Source organism: Staurois parvus, unplaced genomic scaffold, assembly GCF_062004578.1.
Source record: "Staurois parvus isolate SC_StPar_1 unplaced genomic scaffold, SC_StPar_1.0 ptg001091l, whole genome shotgun sequence".
Classification (NCBI taxonomy): Eukaryota; Metazoa; Chordata; class Amphibia; order Anura; family Ranidae; genus Staurois; species Staurois parvus.
In genome coordinates, this window is record NW_028318887.1 from 35,699 (window position 1) to 56,609 (window position 20,911).

Genomic DNA, 20,911 nt, shown 5'->3' on the forward strand with positions numbered 1-20,911 from the left:
ACCTAACCTAATCTTATTTGCTGCATAGTCCCCCAATGAAACAGTGTACTGAAGTTGGCTCATAGGTTGTAGACCTCCTTTAACCACCAAAGCTCTGGAAGGTTTTACACCTTTCATGATCAGTCCGTTTTTTGCTATTCGGCACTACACTACTCTACCTGGTAATTGCACGGTCAGGCAAGGCTGTACCCAAACTAAATTTATATAACGGTTTTCATACAAATACAGCTCTTTTGGAGATATCTGATCAACATTTTATTTATTATATAAATGAAAAAAAGACTGAAAATGTTGAAAAAAAAAAACAATTATAATTTTGATAATACAATACACTGTCACTGTACTAATGACTGGCTGGGAAAGTGTCCACATCTCGGGTGATGTGGGTTAAATGTGTGCCTAACAAGGGTTAATGTGGGTACAATGTGCTGCTTTTTACTACAAAATCTATCACTTCTCCCTGCTTTGCAGGGAGAAGAAACAGATTGTTCCCCCTGTACAGAGCTCTTTGTTCTTTGGCCACATAGGACACAGCCAATCAGCAGGTCCCAACCATGGTTCAGTGGCGGGGACCTGCTGACAACACAGCAGGAGTCAGCGTGCAGAAGCGTCTGTACCCGGAAGAAGCCAGCGATGTACAGGTACATCACTATGCATGTACTTCCCGCCCATCCGCAGTACATTGCGGACAGCCAGTCCTTAAGTGGTTAAGGACGTTATTTCATTACTTGGCTTGGTGTCATCTGCAAACACTGAAGTGGTACAATTTATTTCAAACAATATATCATTAATAAATACATTAAAAAGTAAGGGTCCCAACACGGAACCTCAGGGTACACTACTAATAACCTTAGACTATTCAGAGTATTATTCATTAATCCCTGAAAATGGTCTTGAGGCCAGTTTTCTGTCCATTTATGTTTCAATATTTTTATTGAATTTTTCAGGGACAAATAAGGGAATGGTTCATTCATACAGTATTGCATTAAAACATATATATAGTTGAGCATTGTTGTTATTCCACTCATTGGGTGTTGATGGCGTTGGTCTTATTTAGCAATATCATCAGAGGTATTTATATGTGTACGATGAACCTTGGTGATGACCTTGGGATGTTAGGGGGGTATTGGTGGGGGAGATGGGGGAGGTGGGGAGAAGGGGAGGAAAGATATAACTGGGTGAGTAAGGATATACCAGTCTAGGTTTAGGAGGTAAATTTTACTGTTTAAAGATTATCAGGGTTGTACAGAGCATTTGGGTGATTTAACCATTGGGTCCATTGCTGATTAAGTTTATGGTGGGAGGAAGTGTTGATTGCGGATTTTTTCTCCATTTCACATTGGGATTGTAATTAGTGAGGTAATTGAGGGGGTATTATTTGTGTTACATAATCTGGTAATGTTTATTTTGGCAGCAAAAAGTGTGTGGGTAATAATTGTTTGGGAGTGAGGAGGGAATTTCTCGATTCCGATATGTAGGAGTGCTAATGAGGGGTTTGGGGTTATCAAAATTTTGGTTATATCAGATATTAATTGGAAAGTAGCATTCCAGAAGGATCCAAGTGACTTACATGACCAGAGGATATGTAGTGTTGAGCCTGTCTCACCGCATTGTCTCCAGCATGAAGGAGACTGTTTTGGGTAGTAGAGGGAAAGATTGACCGGAGTTAGGTACCATTGGTGGAATATTTTTAGATATGACTCCCAGTGGGAGCTGCATCAGGTAGCCTTATAGGTAATGTTGAAGGCGTTTTCCCAACATTGTAAGCTTATTCGTTCTGATAGGATTTTTTTTCCAGTTGGTTAGAGAAGTTGTTTGTAGTGTAAATTCAAGGTCCAAGCAGTACGGTTACAAAGTTTTAGCAGAATGTTAGAAGAGATGTGGGGATTGGAAAAAAAAAAAAAAAGGAGAAAGAAACACAAGCCTAGAGGCTAGCCTAGAGATAAGACACAGCAAAGCGAAAGCAAAGACTGGGGGGGGAACAACACTCACAGACGGAGTCATAAAAATGTTGGATAATGATTGAGGAATCCCATGTCCAAATTAAGGCCATTATCTCTTGTGTCAAATAGAATTATTATTCTTAGTTCAAAAGTTTTTCTTTCCTGAATGGATTTGAAATTTCCTTTAACAACTAAAACATTGAGGTCTTCCATAATGTGGTCTGGTTGTGTGAAATGGTGTCCCACAGGTGTGCAAAGGTCATCTTCTTTATGTTCCTTGATGGTATGTTTGTGCAGATTCATCTTTGTTTGCAACTTCTGTCCTGTTTCACCAACATAAGATCCTTTGCTACACTTTCTGCACTAGATAAGGTACACAACATTACTGGAGGTGCAGCTGTATGATCCGGTGATATTAAAGATCCCTTTTGAGTGTCTGACACTTTTTGATGGATTGATTTGGTTGCACAGTTTGCAGCGTGTTTTATTGCAGGGTTTGCTTCCATTATTTGTGACCTCATAATCAGAAGGAAGTTTCCTACTGATTAGTTTATTTCTGAGGTTAGGGGGTTGTCTGAAAGCTAGTATTGGGGGTTGCTGGAATATTTCTTTCAGAGTTCCATCCTCTGTTATGATGGGTTGTAAATCTTTGATTATTTTTCTTATTCCTTCTAGTGCTCGGTTGTATGTGGTTACTAGAGGTACACTGTTGTTTGTTTTTTTCCTCTTTGTACTGAAGCAAATTTTCTCTTCGGGTTCTCAAGGCTGTGTTTATGCTCATGTTGATCATTTTGTCCTTGTAACCTTTCTTATGGAAGGAGTCTGCTAGTGTCCCAAGATGTGTATCTGTCTCTTGGGTCAGAACATATTCGGTGGTATCTAATGGCCTGACTGTATGATGGCACATTTCGTGTGTTGGGGGTGGAAGCTAGAACTGTGGAGGTAGTTGCATCTGTCAGTGGGTTTCCTGTATATTGAGGTGTGGAGCGTATCATCCCTGATGTATACTGTGGTGTCTAGGAAGTTGACATGTGTGTTTGAGTATTCCATTTTTAGTTTAATTGATGGATGAAAAGTGTTGATCAATGAGTAAAATTGTTTTAGGTGTTCGTCACCTTCTGTCTATATGATGAAAATATCATCAATATAGCGATAGTATCTGTATGGGTTTTGTTCCATGCTGTTCAAGAATTTTTCCTCCAGGTCAGCCATAAATAAATTGGCATATTGGGGTGCAATTTTACTTCCCATCGCAGTACCCATACATTGAAGATAGAGGTCTTTATTGAAGGCAAAGTAGTTGTGTGCAAGTATGAATTCAATGAGCTGTGTAACATCCTCAGCAGTGTATTTGTGGTTTGGTAAGGATGATAAGGATCTGTGACATGCAGCTAATCCATCCTTGTGAGGGATATTACATCCATAGTCACTAGAAGTGTATTAGATGGTAATTGCTGTATGTTGCTGATCTTGTTACATTAGATATACCTTGTTTTGTCCAATGAGATAGGTCTAACGAGGGTATAAGATGTAATATATTGGTTGGAGTAGGGATATGTTTCATGTCCTTAAATTTAGTGCATAGGAGGTAACGCCAGACTTGTAGGGAGGCTTGTATGCAGGGATGTTTTAGTTAGCATTCTAATCGGTTGGTTGGTTGAGTTAGGAATATATTTTGGGGTTTAAGGGGGTGAAAGGGAAAGGTTTCCATTGTGGACCAAATTTTTTCTTTTGATGGGTTCCACCAAAAGTATATTTGGTCTAAAAGAGTAGCGGTGTAGTAAGACTTGAGGTGTGGGAGTCCTGCTCCTCCTTTAGCTGTAGGGCATATTAAAAGATTGGTGGTGCATCTGGGCTTTTTCGAGTTCCATAGGAATTTTGTGAGGATTGTTTGTAGGCTAGAATAGAATGAGTTAGGGATTGGTATGGGGAGTGTACGGAATATGTATAAGATTTTGGGTAGAATGAACATTTTCAGGGTTGCCACTCGACCTAGTTTGGAGAGTTCTGCGGTACGGAGTGTGGTTAGTTCTCGGGGAATAGTTTCAAGTAATATTTTATGGTTTGCAGAGTATAGTTGGTCCGTTGTTGGTGTGAGTCTGATACCTAAGTAGGGAATGTTGCTCGTTTCCCATGAAATTGGGAATTGTTTAGCTAGTAGAGTTTGGAGTTGGGGTGAGATGTGGAGGTTTAGTATGTAAGATTTGGGTTCGTTGAGCTTGTAGTATGAAACTGTTGAGTAGGTGTAGAGGTGTGAACGAATAGTTTTAAGGGACGTTTTTGGGTTGGTCACCATTAGTATAATATATTCCGCAAATAGGCTAATTTTGTGTTCTACGTTGAGGTGTGTGATTCCTGTAAATGACCGGTCCTCTCTGAGTTTGGATGCTAGGGGTTCAATAAGGAGTATATTATTGGGGAGAGTGGACAGCCTTGTCTGGTGCAGTTAGAGATGTCAATAATGTGCCATCTGTCAATACTCTAGCGGATGGATGTGAATATAGTGATAGGATGGCGTTCAGCATCCAACCTGTGATACCAAATTTTTGAAGAGTGAGTTGCATAAATTGCCAATGTATCCGGTCGAATGCTTTCTCTGAGTCCAAAGATAAGAGTAAGGAGGGGCTTTTGGTGTTTTCTAAGTTGTGTAGGTGTGCTTGGCGACCTGGCATGAAACCTACTTGGTCTGGGTGGATTAGGGTGGGGAGGTATGGGAGAATTCTTCGGGATAGGATTTTCGCATATAGTTTTATGTCGGTATTAAGTAATGAGATTGGCCTGTACTTTTGGACAAGTTGAGGGTCTTTGCCAGGTTTTGGTATAGCCGTTATGATGGATTGTAACATGTCTTTGGGAAATGAGCTTGTTGTGGCAGCATGGTTGAAGAGTTTGGTTAGGTACGGTGATATGTCTGCGGAAAGGTGTTTGTAGTATTCGTTAGTGTATCCGTCATTTCCTGGAGATTTGTTGAGTGGGAGTGTTTTAATGGTCGTTTCTATTTCCTTGGGGGAAATTGGGATAGAGATGGTGTCAAGTTGGTCTGTGGATAGTTGAGGGAGGTTGGTGGTGTGGAGAAATTGTTGTATGGATGTGATTGTTGGTTGGATGGTGTGTGTCATTTTTGAGGTTGTATAGGTTTTGGTAATATTCTGCAAAAGCGTTCGCTATATCTTGTGGGTTTGTGTGCAGAGTGGATGGGTGTTTAAATGAAGCTATTTTGGATTTTAGTTGTTTTTGTTTTATTGTTTTGGATAATAATGAGCTAGCTTGATTGCCTAATGAGTAGAATTTAGTTTTCATTTTTTGGAGATTTGGATCATATTTGTAAAGTAGGAGGGATCTTAATTTGTTTCTATCTGTTGTAAGGGATGAAGAAATTGCTGGGTCTGGGAATTTTTAGTTTTTTTCTTTGTTTTAATTGAGGCGAGGAGTTCATCTATTTGTTAGGTTCTATTTTTGGTAATGCGGGCCTTTAGTTGTATCAAAATACCTCTCATGTATGCTTTATAGGTTGACCAAAGAATGGGTATGGATATATCAGGTGTACCGTTAAGTTCAAAAAAAGTCGTGAGAATCTAGTATTTCTTGCTTGTAGTCTCGGTTTTTCAACAAGGTCGCGTTTAATCGCCATATTCGGGGTATCGGTGTATGTTGCTTGCTGTCAAGAGAGATAGTGATTGGAGCATGGTCTGACCATGTGATGGTTCCGATCTTGGAGGAGGTGACATGTTGTAGAGTCCATTTATCGGTGACAAGTTGATTCTGGAATAGGATAAATGGGATGGAGAGTAGTAGGTATAGTCCTTTTCTGTACTGTGTTGGCATCTCGAGATGTCGTAAAGATCGTTGGAATGAAGGAATTAGTTGGACTGTTTTGAAGATCTTTTTTTGGATGAGGAGTCCAGCAGAGGATTACCGATAATGTTAAAGTCTCCGCCGATGAGTAATCTGCCTTTTCTGTGTTGAGTAATGATGGAGTTAAGTTTGTTGAATTGGAGTTGATTGGTGTTGGGGCCATAGACGTTCACCAATGTGTATGGAGTATCGTTGATTTTGCAATTCAATATGTGGTAGCGGCCTTGTGGGTCTGTTTCAGAAATGAATTAGAACTGTATTGAGTCTGTTATGGCTGTAATGACGTCATTTTTCTTTAGGGTTTGTTGCCATATACATTGTGGAGAGGTGGAGAATGTTGAGTTTAGGAATTTTGGATAAGGCAAAGTGGGTCTCTTGTATGAATAGGATGTCAGGTTGTATGAAGCGGATTTCTCTTGAGAGAAAGGACCTTTTGAAAGGGGAGTTGAGGCCTTGAACATTTAATGAAGTTATAGTAATCATTTTGTTGATTGTAGATGGTGTGGATCTCGTAGCGGTGGTGTTTCAGGTATTGTGGAGATGGGTGGTCTTCCGCATGACGGAGGTGGTGGACCGCCAAGTATGCAGCTTGTCGAGTTTGGGTTGGTCATAGTTGTAGTAGGAGCATTCAATTGTGTAAGTGGGGTTTGCTGGAGGGGATGATGCTAGTGTCTGTTGACTGGTAGATTGGGGTATGAACAGGGGTAAAAAAAAAACTTGCAAAAAACACAAGTAACATGTGTAGCAATGACTGCTACTGTGTAATGTGGGGGCACGAGTAAGCATGACTCTTTCGAGAGCTCATGCTTGAGACGAACTTGAAAGTTCAACATATTCGATCTGGGGTTGATTGCCAGCTTATGCTTTAAAGAGTGAGGCCCAGGGTGTTGGGCATGGAGAAAATATATTTGAGCCGGAGGTTATGACCATTCTGCTTCCATCTGTTGTGGCCGGTTGGGTGCTGGTTGGTGGGAGTCTGCTGGGATGATGTTCCACCTTTTCAGTAGTTCGATGCCTGCTTCTAGGGATTTGATTGTGTAAAATCTGCCTTGGCGTTTGACATTGAATTTTGTGGGGAAGCTCCATTGGTATCCAATTCCATGATTTTGTAATGCTTTAGTTATGGTGACAAGCTTTTTACGGTTGGAGAGGGTCTGCGAACAATTTGATGTTTGCTTGGGCTGAGGGAATGGAGGTAGAATTTCTTGCCGCAATCATTATTCTTTCTTTCACGTGGTAAAAGTGTATGCGTGCCAGTGTATCCCTGTGGACCGTTGCTGGTAGAAATGACGGTTTGGGGATTCAATGTGCTCAATCTATAGCCAATTCTACATCTGTGAGGGTAGGGATGAGATTTTTCATATATTGTTGTATATATGGGACTATAGGGTCTATAGTGACTGATTCCGGGATGCCACGGATTTTGATGTTGTTTCGCCTGGAGCGATCTTCTAAATCTGCCAATTTAAGATTAATTTGTTCGATGTCTGCCTCATGGTCTGTGTGTGCATCTATGAGGTCATTATGTGCGGTACACATTTCTCCTAGCTTGTTCTCAATATGGCAGATACATTTTTCTTGTATTTGAGATAATGATGCAGTCAGGTCAAAGCAGCATGTTTTTCATAGAAATCTCTGTGATAGGTTGGTCAGAAGCAGGATAGGAATAGATTAAAGATGGAGCATTTTCTGTCACAATTGTAGCTGAGAGAGAGGCTCGTCTGTCAGGGGGTGATCCTGTGTCCAGTCCGGGCCTGGATTTAGCAGGGCTACTGGATGTGGGAGACGGGGAGGGAGAAGACTCACCCTGATCCCCTGGATACAGTGATCCCTTCAGCCTGGGGTCTGGTCTGGGTTGTATGCTGTCTGGAGTGCTGCATTCTCCCCTTGGTGTGCTGAGAGGCCAATTTGTGTGCAGCCGGCGCCATCTTGGCTGCATGGGCTGAGTGCAGGGAAGAAACTTGTCATCTTCCCTGGATGCCCCGGCGTTTTGCAGCCCGTTTGGATGGCGAGGGGTTAATGCCGCTTTCTTGCTGTTTGTTTTACCCTGGGGTCGTAGCGTGCCGCTATCGAGCTGGCGGATGGACGGAACTCACCTCACTGAGCGTCCATCTCTGGAGCCGGCCCTTTTCTGTCCGTTTACAAATGGAATTTTCTAAGCATGCAAACTTTAACTTACACATTAGCTTTGTGTGGGAAACAGTGTCAAACACTTTTGTAAAATTCCAGTATGCTAAATCCACAACCACTCCATTGTCTAAGTTTTTGCTTACTTCCTCATAAAAAGAAATCAGGTTCCTCTGACAACTTCAGCCTTTCGTGAAACCATGCTGACTACTGCTTAAAATATTATTTTCTAGCAAAAACTCTTCTATGTGATCTTTTATTAAACTCTCAAGTATCTTCCTGACTACAGAAGTTAAACTAACCAGTTTGCAGTTCAAGTACAGATTCTGATCCCTTTTTAAATATAGGCACCACATTGGCCTTATTCCTATCCAGTGGTACTACCCCAGTCATTAAAGAGTCCCTAAAAATTGTAAACAATGGCTTAGAAATAACAAAGCTCAAAATTCCTGTTTTCGCTTTAGGTCATTTATAAAGGCTTTTGCCTCCTTGTCCTGGGAATACCAACAATTTGCACTTTCCTGTTTGAGTTTTGAAGAAGCCTTACTAACCTGGATCTAAGCCCTACACTCACAGCTTCAGGTAAAAATGCCAGGTATTTCTGGAGGCCTTCTATCTATAGGGGCACAACACAGGGTTGTCCCTGTCCCCGGCCCCATTTCTTTTAGCACTAGGACCTCTAGCGATTGTGCTCCGGGTGGACCAAAGTGTGACCGGAATCCCTTATGCAGGCCATGATTTCAAAGTCAGCCTTTTTCATGGACAACATCCTGCTGACACTGACTAACCCCCTCACGACTCTCCCTAATCTGCTACATCTCGTGACACATTTTTCATCTATATCGGGTCTCTGTGTCAATTTATACAAGTCCGTCGCATTAAATGTTACTCTGGATCCTGCTCTGGTCATCCACCTGTAGTCTCACTTTCCTTTTCGCTGGGCGTTTTCATCCATTGACTATAATGGCATTCGACTGACTCCTACTTATTTTTCCATTTGTGGCTAATTATTACCCCCTGCTTCGTTCACTGACCATCCCTTATGCAGTCATGGCAGTGTTCATATCTGTCCTGGATAGGTCATGTCAACTCAGTGAAAATTACAGTTCTACCTAAAATCCTGTACTACTTCCGAACCTTGCCCATACAGGTTCCCAGAGTAAAATTTTTATTTAGGCCAATAAATGCCCCAGAGCCTCCAAATCCACCCTCTTTATACATAGGCTACAAGGGGGATAGGGGGTCCCCCATATCCCTAAATACTATCTGGCCACTTGCATCTCTTCATTAACCTTGCTCCATGCCTCTTCCAATGTACCTTTAAGGGTGCTTTCGGAGCTCCCCAACTGTGCCCCCCTTTCTATTCAGACATACTCATGGCTCCTACAGAAAATGATCTGTGGATCTATGCAATATAGTTTGAGGTTATGGGACTCATACTTAAGCTCGTTTATTTCCCTTACTACCCATTACCATAAACCCCGTTCCTCCCCTGGACCAATCTTGAGTGTTTGCTTAGTGGACCTCTCATGGTCTTATACAGGTGCAACACTTTTTGCCCACCTGGTCCTCCCTGGAGTAGGCCACCTTTCATGAGTCCCACTACGCTCCCCAATCTGAGTTTTTCCATTTTCTTCAGATTCAACACTAGATATCTTCTCTCCTGCGTACCTCTTCCTATCAATTCCGGAAAACTACTTTTGAGCACATCTGTTAGCACTTCCCGGGTTCCCCAGGTCTCATCTCTTCTCTTTATGTCTTTGAATAGTCGATCATCTCCTGCCTCCCTTTCCTTTGTGGCCCAGCAGGAATGAGACTGAGGATCAGAGACTGACCCGGCGGACAAGCATGGCTTGGACTTCTGTTGCTAAATGTTCATTTAACGCTTCCACCTTAAACAGCGTATAAAGTGTTGCTGCAGTGGTACTGGGTCACAGCTCGTATAGCCCATGCCAATCCAACTTCTAGTAACCGCTGTTTCCGAGGGTGTGGCCATTGTGGGGATGTTTTCCATACCTTATGGACATGCCTGCGACTGGTAGGCATTTGGTCACAAGTGTTTGGCCTGCAGTATTCCCTGTTAAACTTAAATATCGGAAAAGAGGCTAAAAGTCGCCTTGCTGCACGGTCCCATCCCGGTCTTGTTCGCTCGTCAACAAAAATTGGCAACCTGTTCACAGCAGCTGAGAGGACAATTGCCAAGGTCAGGAAGAAACCTACAGTCCCATTTAAAGGAGTGAAAGACCGCATGACTGTTATGATGTTCAATGAATAAATATCTAGTATTCCTAATGACTCACAGGCCAAATTCTTGAAAATTTGGGAACTGTGGTTGGTGTAAGCCTTCCCTGACCTCCCCTTGATAAGCGTGGGTCAGCTCTAACCGGTGCCAAGTCCCTCACCTTTCCCCCTTCCCCAGCTCTGCCCATTTCTCGTTTCCTCCCTCTCTTTCTTCTTTCGGTGGGTCTCTATGCCCTCCTCAGATTTAATTGTGCCCAGAATTATCTACAATATGGTCTGTTAGCCCATATATCCTGGCTGCCCTTGCCAACCATGGGGTCTTCCCTGACATTTATGTATGCTACACTTTGGTTTACTATGACTGTTTGTGGGGGATGGTGTTCCACCTTTGCTTATCCTGTGTATGTGTGTTCAACTTGATGGCGGCAGCCATAGCCCCTGCATCAGCAGACTAGGTGCTTTTATTGTGTTTTAATGCTACAACTGAATAAAAATTATTGAAAGAGAAATAACAGGGCTCAACTCTTTGAGGATCACTGGGTGTAAGCCATCTGGTCCAGGTGCTTTATTCACCTTTATTTTGTCTGTTTCTGGACATTACAATTTCCACCATGTATATCCTGCTAAGACATTAGCAAAAAACAGAGGCATGGGCTAGCTTCTATTATATATTTTGTTTTCCTGTGTTCAATCTTCCTTTAGTTGGCAGTGTAACCCAAAAGGTGGAAGACCAGTGAATATATTTTACTTTCAATAGGTTTTTATAGAAATTTTGTAACAGTGGGTAAAATAAGTATTGAACACGCCACCATTTTACCTAGTAAATATATTTCACCACATATCAGTAACAACCCATGTGATCCATGCATACAAAGAAATCAAAACAAATAAGTTCACAAAGTTATGTGTAATAAAATGGAATGACAGAGATAAAGTATTGAACACGCTAACTTAAATTTATTTAATACTTCATACAAAAGCCTTTGTTGATGATAGCTTTAAGACACCTCATGTATGGAAAAACTAGTTGCATGCATTGCTTAGGTGTGATTTTGGCTCATTCTTCCACACAGTCTTCAAGTCTTGATGGTCCCATGGGCCTCTTATGATCTTTACTTCTTTCCATAGATTTTCTATTGGATTCAAGTCAGGTGATTGGCTGGGCCATTCTAGCAACTTTATTTTCTCTCTTTCTTTGAGTTCCCTTGGCTTTGTGTTTGGGATCATTGTCTTGATGAAATGTCTACCCTCGTTTTATCTTCATCATCCTGGTAGATGGCAGCAGGTTTTTTTTATCAAGAATGTCTTGGTAAATTTTTCCATCATCCTTCCTTCAATGATATGAAATTTGCCAGTACCTTATGCTGAAAAACAGCCCCCCACCATGATTTTCCCACCGTCAAACCTCACTGTTGGTATGATGTTTTTGGAGTAATGTGCAGTGCCATTTGACCTCAGAACATGGTGTGTATTTATGGTATCCAAAGAGTTACATTTTGGTCTCATCTGGTCAGACTATATTCTCCCAGTATTTCACAGGCTTGTCTAAATGTTGTGCAGTAAACTTTAAATGAGCTTCAACTTCTACTTTTTCTACAGCAATGGAGTCTTCCGTGGTAAGAGTGCATACAGGCCACTGAGGTTGAGAGCTTTACTTATTGTTTTCTTTGAAACAATTGCACCTGCTAATTTCAGTTCTGAAGCTCTCCACAAGTGGTTCTTGGCTCTTGGACAACTCTTTTGATAACTCTTTTCACTCCTCTGTCAAAAATTTTGTGAATAGCACCTGGTCGTGGCCAGTTAATGGTGAAATGATGTTCTTTCCACTTCCAGATTATGACTCCAACAGTGATCACTGGAGCATTTAGAAGTTTAAAAATCCTTTACCAATGCCATCAGTATGTTTTGCAACAATAAGATTGCAAAGATCTTGACAGAGCGCTTTGCCTTTACCCATCATGACCGATTTTTTCGTGCGAAACCTTGGTAATAAGACACCTTTTTATAGACCATCAATTGAGACTGAACCAGCTTATATTAATTAGCACTGACAAGGGGCAGGATTGCTTTCTAATTACTGATAGATTTTAGTTGGTGCCTTGGCTTTCCATGCCTATTTGCACCCCCTTACTTCTTGTGTTCAATACTTCAATAGCACCTTTAGAAATATATTTACCGAGAAAAATGGTGACGAGTTCAACAGTTATTTTACCTTCTGTACACAGCATAACCCAAAACTAATACACTACTGTGCAAAGTTTTAGGCAGGTGTGAAAAAATGGTATTAAAATTTCAGTTTAAAAAAAACAAAACAAAACCACACAACATGTTATACTTGCACAGAGCAGCCCCGATCCTCCTCTTCTCAGGTCCGCTGCCAATGCTCCTGGCTCCTCCCCCTTGGCCAGTGCCTCCAGTAGCAATACACTTGCTATGGGGGCACCAGTGCATGCTCACTCTTGAGCCCAACTCTAAGCATCCATAAGACAAAGCCATGGTTCGACACCACACCCTACTCTCTCCTTATTGGCTCACTGGCTGTGATTGACAACAGTGGGAGCCAATGGCTCCTGCTGCTGTATCAGCCAATGAGGAGACCTGGGACAGCCGAGTCTCTTGAGCACAATGCTGGATCGAGAGGGGGCTCAGGTGAGTATTAGTGGGGGCTGTTGAGGGAGCAGCATATAGATTATTTACCTTCATGCACAGAATGCATGAAAGTAAAAAAAATCTTCTACCTTTAAAACTACTTTAATGCTTTCAGAAATAGAAGTGTAAATATTTCATCTTTATCAACAAAATGGAACATAATTTAACAGTAAAGAAATCCAATTCAAATCAATATTCAATATGACCACCCGTTGCCCTCACAACAGCATCAATTCTTCAAGGTACACTTGAACACAAGAAACTTGGCAGGTAGGTTGTTCCAAACATATTAGAGAACTAACTAACTACAGATATTGAATGTACGCCGCCTCAAATCCTTCTGTCTCCTCATGTAATGTCAGACTCGATGTTGAGATCAGGGCTCTGTGGGGGCCGAACCATCACTTCCTGAACTTCTTGTTCTTTACGATGAAGATAGTTCTTAATGACATTGGCTGTATGTTTGGGGTCGTTGTACTGCTGCAGAATACATTTGGGGCCAATCACATGCCTCCCTGATGGTATGGCATGATGGATCAGCATTTCTCAGCATTGAGGGCACCATTGATTCTAGCCAAATCTCCAACTACATTTGTAGAAATGCAGGCCCAATCATACAAGGAACCTCCGCAATGCTTCACTGATGCCTGCAGACACTCATCATTGTACCGTTCTCTAGCCCTTCGGTGAACTTCTGCTACAGCCAAATATTTTAAATTCTGTCTCATCAGTCCAAAGCACCTGCTGCCATTTTTCTGCACCTCACTTGCTGTTTTTGTGTAAAGTTGAGTCGATTAGGCTTGTTTCGAAGACTACATCTGGCCAGACTTCGCCGAACACCCAGTAGGATGGGTATACCTGGGTCCCACTGATTTCTGCCAGTTCTGTGCTGGTGGCACTGCTGGACATCTTCTAACGTTGAAGTGAGGTAAGCATGATGTGTCTTTCATCTGCTGCATTAAGTTTCCTTGGCCAGACACTGCGTCTATGGTCCTCAACGTTGGCCGCTTCTTTGTGCTTCTTCAAAAGAGCTTGCATCTGCTTTGAAACTTTTGCCTGGGAGAGACCTTGTTTATGCAGTATAACTCCCATGTATTTTGTTGCTGTGCTCAGTCTTGCCATGGTGTATGACCTGTGAAATGAAACAGTCTTCCAAAACCTTAGCTTAGTAGTAGAGTTTGGATGGTCCTCACCATGTTTTAAGTATACTACACAGCTCTGTTTCAGGTAATGTCTGTGTTTATACCCACATATGAAATTGATGATCATTAGCACCTGCTTGGTAGAATTGTTTAATCATATACCTGATTCTAATGCTAAGGGTAGTCACACCAAATATTGATTTGATTTAGATTTTTCTTCTGTTTGCTCACTTTGCATTTTGTAAATTGATAAAATTAAACAATTAAAACAAATATTTTGAAAGCATTCTTACTTTGCAGCGTTTCTTCTCACCTGCCTAAATTATTTGCACAGAACTGTATATAAAAATAACCAAGGTATGAAAGATTCCAGAGTGCATCCATTAGTCACTGGAGACAATAAAACAAATCAATATAAAGATCAATGAGTACTGTAGGTTGCGTACTAGCTTTACAGTAATGATTGACATCCAGGGGATGTAGTTTATCTAGATTTTGCTATAGTATTTGATACTGTACCTCATAAATGTTTAATTTATACAATAAGGTCTGTTAGAGTTGATTAAATTATATGTACATAGATACAAACATGGTTTAATGAAAAGTGTCCAAAGTAGTGATAAATGTCTTTTACTGAATGGTCTGCTGTTCAATTTGTTTATTGATAAAAAGATTTGAATCTAGAGCTAAATTTTAGCATTTGCTGATGAAACCAAATAATGCAGTGAAATAACTTCATCACAAGATGTAGCATCATTACAGGAAGACCTTAACATAGGGGGATGGCCAGCTATATGGCAGATGAGGTTCAATATTGAGAAATGTAAAATTATGCACTTGGGTGCAGAAAATACGCGTGCAAGATACAAAATTAGGAGGGGCTTCTCTGGGAGAATCAGAAATTTAAAGTATCTGGGGTGCTTGTAGATCACAGACTTAGCTGCGGCTTAGCATTGTATGCTATTGCTAACAAAGCTAGCAAAATGCTGTCATGCATACATTCAAGATATAAATCAATAACTCTAGTCCTTCACAAAACAATGGTTTGGCTTCATCTTGATAATTCACTTAAGTTTTTGTCAGCAATCATCCAGAAAGATAATGTTGTAATTAGAAAGTTTGGTGAAGGGCAAAAAAATGAATAAAGGGGAAATGAGGTTAGATTACATTACATAGACTACAGTTATTCATTTGGGAGAAAAAGAGACTAAGAGGGGATATGATTACAATGTAGAAATATATCAAAGGTGACTTCATTAACTGTAATAAACAATTTGCTTTAAGATCTCTAAGGAGGACATATGGCCATGTGACTATTCAGAGTTAGAAGAAAGGGGGTTGAAAATTAGATTGCATAAAAAAAAGGTTGTTCATTGTAAGAGCAGTGAAATGTGGAACCCAACTCCAATCCCACCCCCCCATCCAAGAAGTGGCACTAGCTGAGAGTGTCCATAACGTCAAATTTTTTTTTAGAGGTCTTCCTCAGGAAGCAGAATATACAGGGCTACGGGAATTGTTAGAGCATATTTTAAACATACTGGTTGAACCTGTCTTTTCTTCAACCTTACCAACTACGTAAACTATGTAATGGCGTCCCTCAATGGACAAGAAAGAAATGTATGGTTTTTTTTTTTCTTGGTTTTTTTTAACTTTTAGCATTTACGCATCAGCAATTGTCACTACATACAGCAAGACCAATATTGAAGGGAGTGTTTGGATTCACTCTGTGCCTTGTGTAATGGTTCATGGAAAGGGCTCCTTCTGAAAATCGTGCCTGAATGACCGATGCATTCTTTATGCAATTGTGTTTCATCTAATGATTCATTTGTCTAACTAATTCTATTTTGTCACAAGCATACACATATTTCTCTGTTGTACCTCTTAACATGATTTGCTGCTGTCGGGCTGAGCAGATTAGTCTTGTGATTCCTTCAATTGTTTGAGTTTTGGCATCAGTTTCTTTTTCTTTTGGCTTCTTGCTAAGGAAAATAGTTGGCACTAAAATAGAGAAAAAGTGAATACAGTAAAACTTGACAATGCACATGTGCTCCACTTAATTCACAACACAGGTTGTAATTTTTTAACAAAATAGACTGACTATTATGCTGTACAATAAAAATCTAGCTTTAGTACTACGTAAATAATCAGCTTCATATCACCAGCCATCTACCCACAAATATTCACTCATTTCCTAAGTTAGTAGTCAAAAAGTAAAAAAAAAAAAAAAAAAATTAACCAGGTCCCAACCAAGCCATCATGATTCCCCCCCACTATTCCTGAATAATGATCTCAACAATGCCCCCAAATCATACTGAAGCCTATATTCCAGCTTAATGTGCAAGTGTAGGTTTAGCAACATATTACATATAGTCCCTTATGCTATTTTAGATTTCCTGAAATAGTACCATACCAGTGCTTATTTTCTAATGCTGTTCCTGCTTTTCAGGACCTACCCAGCCGTGGGGGTGCCTATGCACAAAAGTTGCAAGCTTCTTGATCCCTCTCCATCCTGTCATTTGTGCGACAGGCTGGATGTTACAAATGTGCATCCTGCAAACAAAAGCGCAGAGGGGGGCTTAAGGGGCCAGCAGTTTCTTTTAGAGGCCCCCCTCACTGCTGGATATCTAATGGAAAGCAGGAGCAGCATTTATAAATGAGGAGCGCTGGTATAGTACTATTCAGTGGATCTAGAATTACTTGGGGGCTTCTTGTAAAATGTTGCCAAGGATAAGCTTACCCTTTAAAGGCGACATCACAGGTGATCACCTAGTAGAGGACCCCTACTGATTTTTTTCCCCTTTCAGGACAGCACCTTGAGAGACCTCGGCTCCTCCCCACCTGAGGAAACACCTCCACCCCAAATAAAACTCTGTCACTCCCCTCCGACCTCAGTTTTTGTGTTTCCTCCAGTGGGGAGACATCTTCGGAGGCCTCTCCAGGTGGAGACCTGGTAGTTTTTGATGGAGACAGGGCAGCGATGGGATGAAGGCCGGAGAGCCGGCTGCTATCCCCCAGTAATGCTGCAAGGTCAAGGCTGCTGCCTCTGTTGGGACAGAGGAAGATGCGGCACTAACCTGTCGGGCTGCCCCCTGGCCCCTCCGGAGCCGGGGCGTCTTAGTCTAGGGAGACTGGGGGAGGGGTCCCGCTCTTCCCATACGTGCCGGCATTGGAGCACGCCGGGCCAGATGGCGTGGGACGTCATTTCCGGCGGAAGGGGCAGGGCTTCTCCCGGGGTCATGGCTTCCAGCCGCGGCCCTGAAGACACGGGGACAGCAGCAAGAATGGTGGTTCGGTGGCCTGTGGAGACAGGCGATACAGCAGCAAGGCGACCACCCTCCTGAAGCATGTCTGGAGCAGAGGCACCGGGACCAGGCTAGGCCAGCACCAGCCAGGTACAGGTAGGTGACTCAGTGGAGTCTATCCTCCCTACCTATGGACCCCTAGCTCCAGGGGGTGTTCCTGGCCCTCTTTGTGGTCAGAGGTGGATAAGGGGTAATAGGTTCCCTGATTCTGCTATTCTCAATTTTGCAGGGTAAAGCCTGTGAAAAACTCAAGCACCAGGTGCCTGACCCTGAAAGAGTCTTGGAAAAAGGTGCTATGTTGGCCCTGTATAGAGGGGTTAGTTAGGGAGGAGAGTCTGTCACAGGGAGACTTGGTTAAATCAGTTAGAGAACGGACTAATACCTTTGACTCCTTCAAAACGCTTGCTGAGAATTTGGCATTACCCCAGGCCGCGCCCCGTCCCCCCCAGCAGGGGCTTCCTTCAACTAGTCGAGGAACGGAGGGCCAGGAGGCTTCGGAGGGTGAGCCATCCCTGGGCTCCCAGTCCGAAGAGGATTCAGAAGGGGAGAGCCCCTCAGATGATCCCAGAGGCCCCTCTAGATACAAATTGTCCCTGGAGGAGGTAGACGATTTGTTGGGGGCTATTTATGCCATGCTCGATATTAAGGAGGATAAAAAACCCCTTTCACTGCACGACCAGATGTATCAGGGCATGGAAGAACAAAAGCGGAGAGTTCTTCCCGTTCACAAGGTATTAGTGGATACGATAAAGGAGTGGCAGGATCCTGAGAGGAAGCCTTTTTTTTCGAAATCCCTCAAAACACAGATTTCCATTTGATGAGGATCCGTCCGCTTTGTGGAATAAAAATCCCAGGCTGGACGCGGCGTTCTCCCAAATAGCTAGAAGGATGGACTTAGCTTTTGAGGACATGGGGGTTCTGCCAGATCTTATGGATAGGAGGGAAGATTCCCTCCTTAAAAAATCCTGGGACTCAACATTATCTAATTTGAAGCCAGCCATCAGGTAGTGGCCAGAAACATGGAGTACTGGCTCACGCAGTTGCTGGCGCACATCGTAGCCGATTCCCCTAAAGATAGGATCCTAGCATCTTTTCCAGGGGGGACGTGTCACCTGCAGTTTCGGGCCTTGCCCTTTGGGCTCTCTTCCTCTCCAAGGATCTTCACAAAAGTTATGTCCGAGGTGCTGGTTCCCCTTCGGGTGAAGGGAATTTCAGTGGTAGCCTACCTAGACGATCTTCTTGTTTGCAAGCTCGGAGGAGCAGCTTGCGCGGGACATAGCTGTGGTGAGGAATCATTTGGAGAGTTTGGAATGGCTGTTGAACCTGGCCAAGTCCAGTCTAATTCCAGCCCAGAGAATGACTTATCTAGGCTATATACTGGATTCCGCCTGTCAAAATACCTTTCTAACCCCAGAGAAGCTCGTCAAGTTAGACAGAGGAATCAGGCGGTTACTAGAGAGCCAGGGGGTGTCGTTGAGGCTGGCAATGTTGATTTTAGGGCTATTAACCTCATCCATTCCGGCGGTACAATGGGCGGGATTGCATCTGCGTCCCCTGCAGCTGTTCATTTTGAATGTCTGGGACCGGCAGCAGTTGTCGTTAGATTCCTGGGTGCAGGTTCCCTCCAAAGGTAAAAAGATCCCTTTGGTGGTGGAGGAAGGCAGCCAACTTAACCCAGGGAATTTACCGGTGGTCAGGGAGATCACAATGGACGCGAGCGCCCAGGGTTGGGGAGCACACCTGGTGGAATCCGTGGTACAGGGCGCTTGGTCTCGGGAATCTTCAAACTGGAAGGAACTCAGGGCAAATTAGAAGGCTCTTCTTTCCTTCCAGGGCTTGATTCGGGGCCGTCATGTTTGCATCCTTTCAGACAATTTGACGGTGGTGGCCTATGTGAACAAACAGGGAGGAACAAGAAGCAGGTCCCTATGGGTCCTGACTGCGGTCATGGTCAGAGGCAAATCTAGCCTCCTTATCTGCCGTCCACCTGAAAGGGGAGCTAAATCAGGTAGCCGATTTTCTAAGCAGGCGGCAGTTGAGAGAGTCAGAGAGGGTTCTCAATGAGAAAGGTTTATCAGACCATTGTAAAGGAATGGGAGTCCCTAGTCATAGAACTATTTGCGTCGGGTCAGAACAGCAAGATCCCGGTGTTCTCACTAAATCGGTGAGACGGAGCTTGGGCGGTGGATGCGCTGGCGCAGAAGTGGGATTCTCCCCTATGTTATGCTTTTCCCCCCATCGCCTTGCTGTCGGCGGTGTTGAAAAAATTCAGAACGGAGAAAATCTCTCTGATCTGAATAGCTCCATATTGTCCCCAACGAGCGTGGTTCTCAACGTTGATGACCTTAGCAATTCGGCCACCTGGGGTATTACCTCTATGGAAAAATATGCTATCGCAGGGCACGGTCTTATGTCCCAGGGTGGAGAGATGGAATTTGGCGGTGTGGTTTCTGAGGAACAACTCCTGCTAGTGAAAGGACTCTCAGCCAGGGTAGTGGCCACGCTCCTAGTTAGCAGGAAAAAAGAAACCCAAGCGATCTATTTGAAGGTCCGGAGGTGTTTTAAAGAGTGGTGCTCCAGGGCCTCGATGGATACCTATAGCCTGGTATCAGTTCTAGAATTTTTGCAGGCGAGGGCCGGTAAAGGGCTAGCGGTCAGTATGCTTAAGAGCCAGATATCAGCTCTAAGTGTGTTTTTTGAGCCCTCATTAGCAAAAGAAGCATTGGTCATTAGATTTATTTTTTTTAGGGCCTTGTCAAGACAGAGGCTGGCAGGAAATAGACCATTTCCAAAACGGGATTTGTCAAGGGTACTTAAGGTATTAATGGAGTCTCCGTTCGAACCTTTCGTTTCCAGCTCCCTGAGGGCCGTCACGTTCAAGATAGTTTTTTTGGTAGCAATCATTACGGCAAGAAGGGTGAGTGAGCTAGAAGCTCTGTCAATCAGAGCAACTTTTTTTAAAGTTTTTTCAGACAAGGTTAAATTCAGGATGGATCCAGCCTTTGTACCTAAAGTGGCCTCAGATTTTCACAGAGGTCAGGACTTTGTTTTACCTTCATTTTGCGCTAATCTTTCAGGTGAAAGGGAAGTAAAATTTCACACGTTGGATGTGAGGTGGTGTGTGCTCTTTTATCTGGATAGGACGAGGGCGTTTCGTAAATCTGATTTTTTTATTTCTTTTTCGGGGGCTAGGAAAGGTCAAAAGGCTTCCAGACGCATGTTGGCTAAGTGGTTCAGGTTGGCAATAGAGCAGGCATATCGGGCCGAGGGTCTAAAGATCCCAGAGGGCATCAGGGCGCATTCTACGCATGCCATGGCAGCCACACAAGCGGAATAGGCAGAGGCCTCCCCCGGACAGATCTGTAGGGCTGCAACTTGGTCCAGTTATGGGACCTTTGTTAGGAATTACAGACTCGACCTGGTCTCAGTGCAGGAGCAGGCCTTCGGACATAAGGTTCTGCAAGCAGTGGGCCCGCCCTAGGGGTGAGTACTCGCTTATCCTCTCAAGGTGCTGTCCTGAAAGACGAAAATCAAAGTTACACTTACGGTAACGTCTTTTCCAGAAGTCCTTCAGGACAGCACCGGTTACCCACCCGCTGTTGTATAATATTTATGAGAGATGTTTTGTGTTTTTGTGTCTCATGTTATGTCT

At 43.0% G+C, this 20,911-nt stretch overlaps 1 protein-coding gene across 1 annotated transcript in view; it reads right to left on the bottom strand.

The window, feature by feature from the left end:
• Positions 1-20,911, bottom strand: part of PACS1 (phosphofurin acidic cluster sorting protein 1) — a 267,815-nt gene that overhangs the window by 7,029 nt on the left and 239,875 nt on the right. The window contains exon 23 of the mRNA XM_089658767.1: positions 15,836-15,955. Coding sequence (XP_089514893.1) covers positions 15,836-15,955 — 120 coding nt within the window. The remainder of the gene's footprint in view (positions 1-15,835; positions 15,956-20,911) is intronic.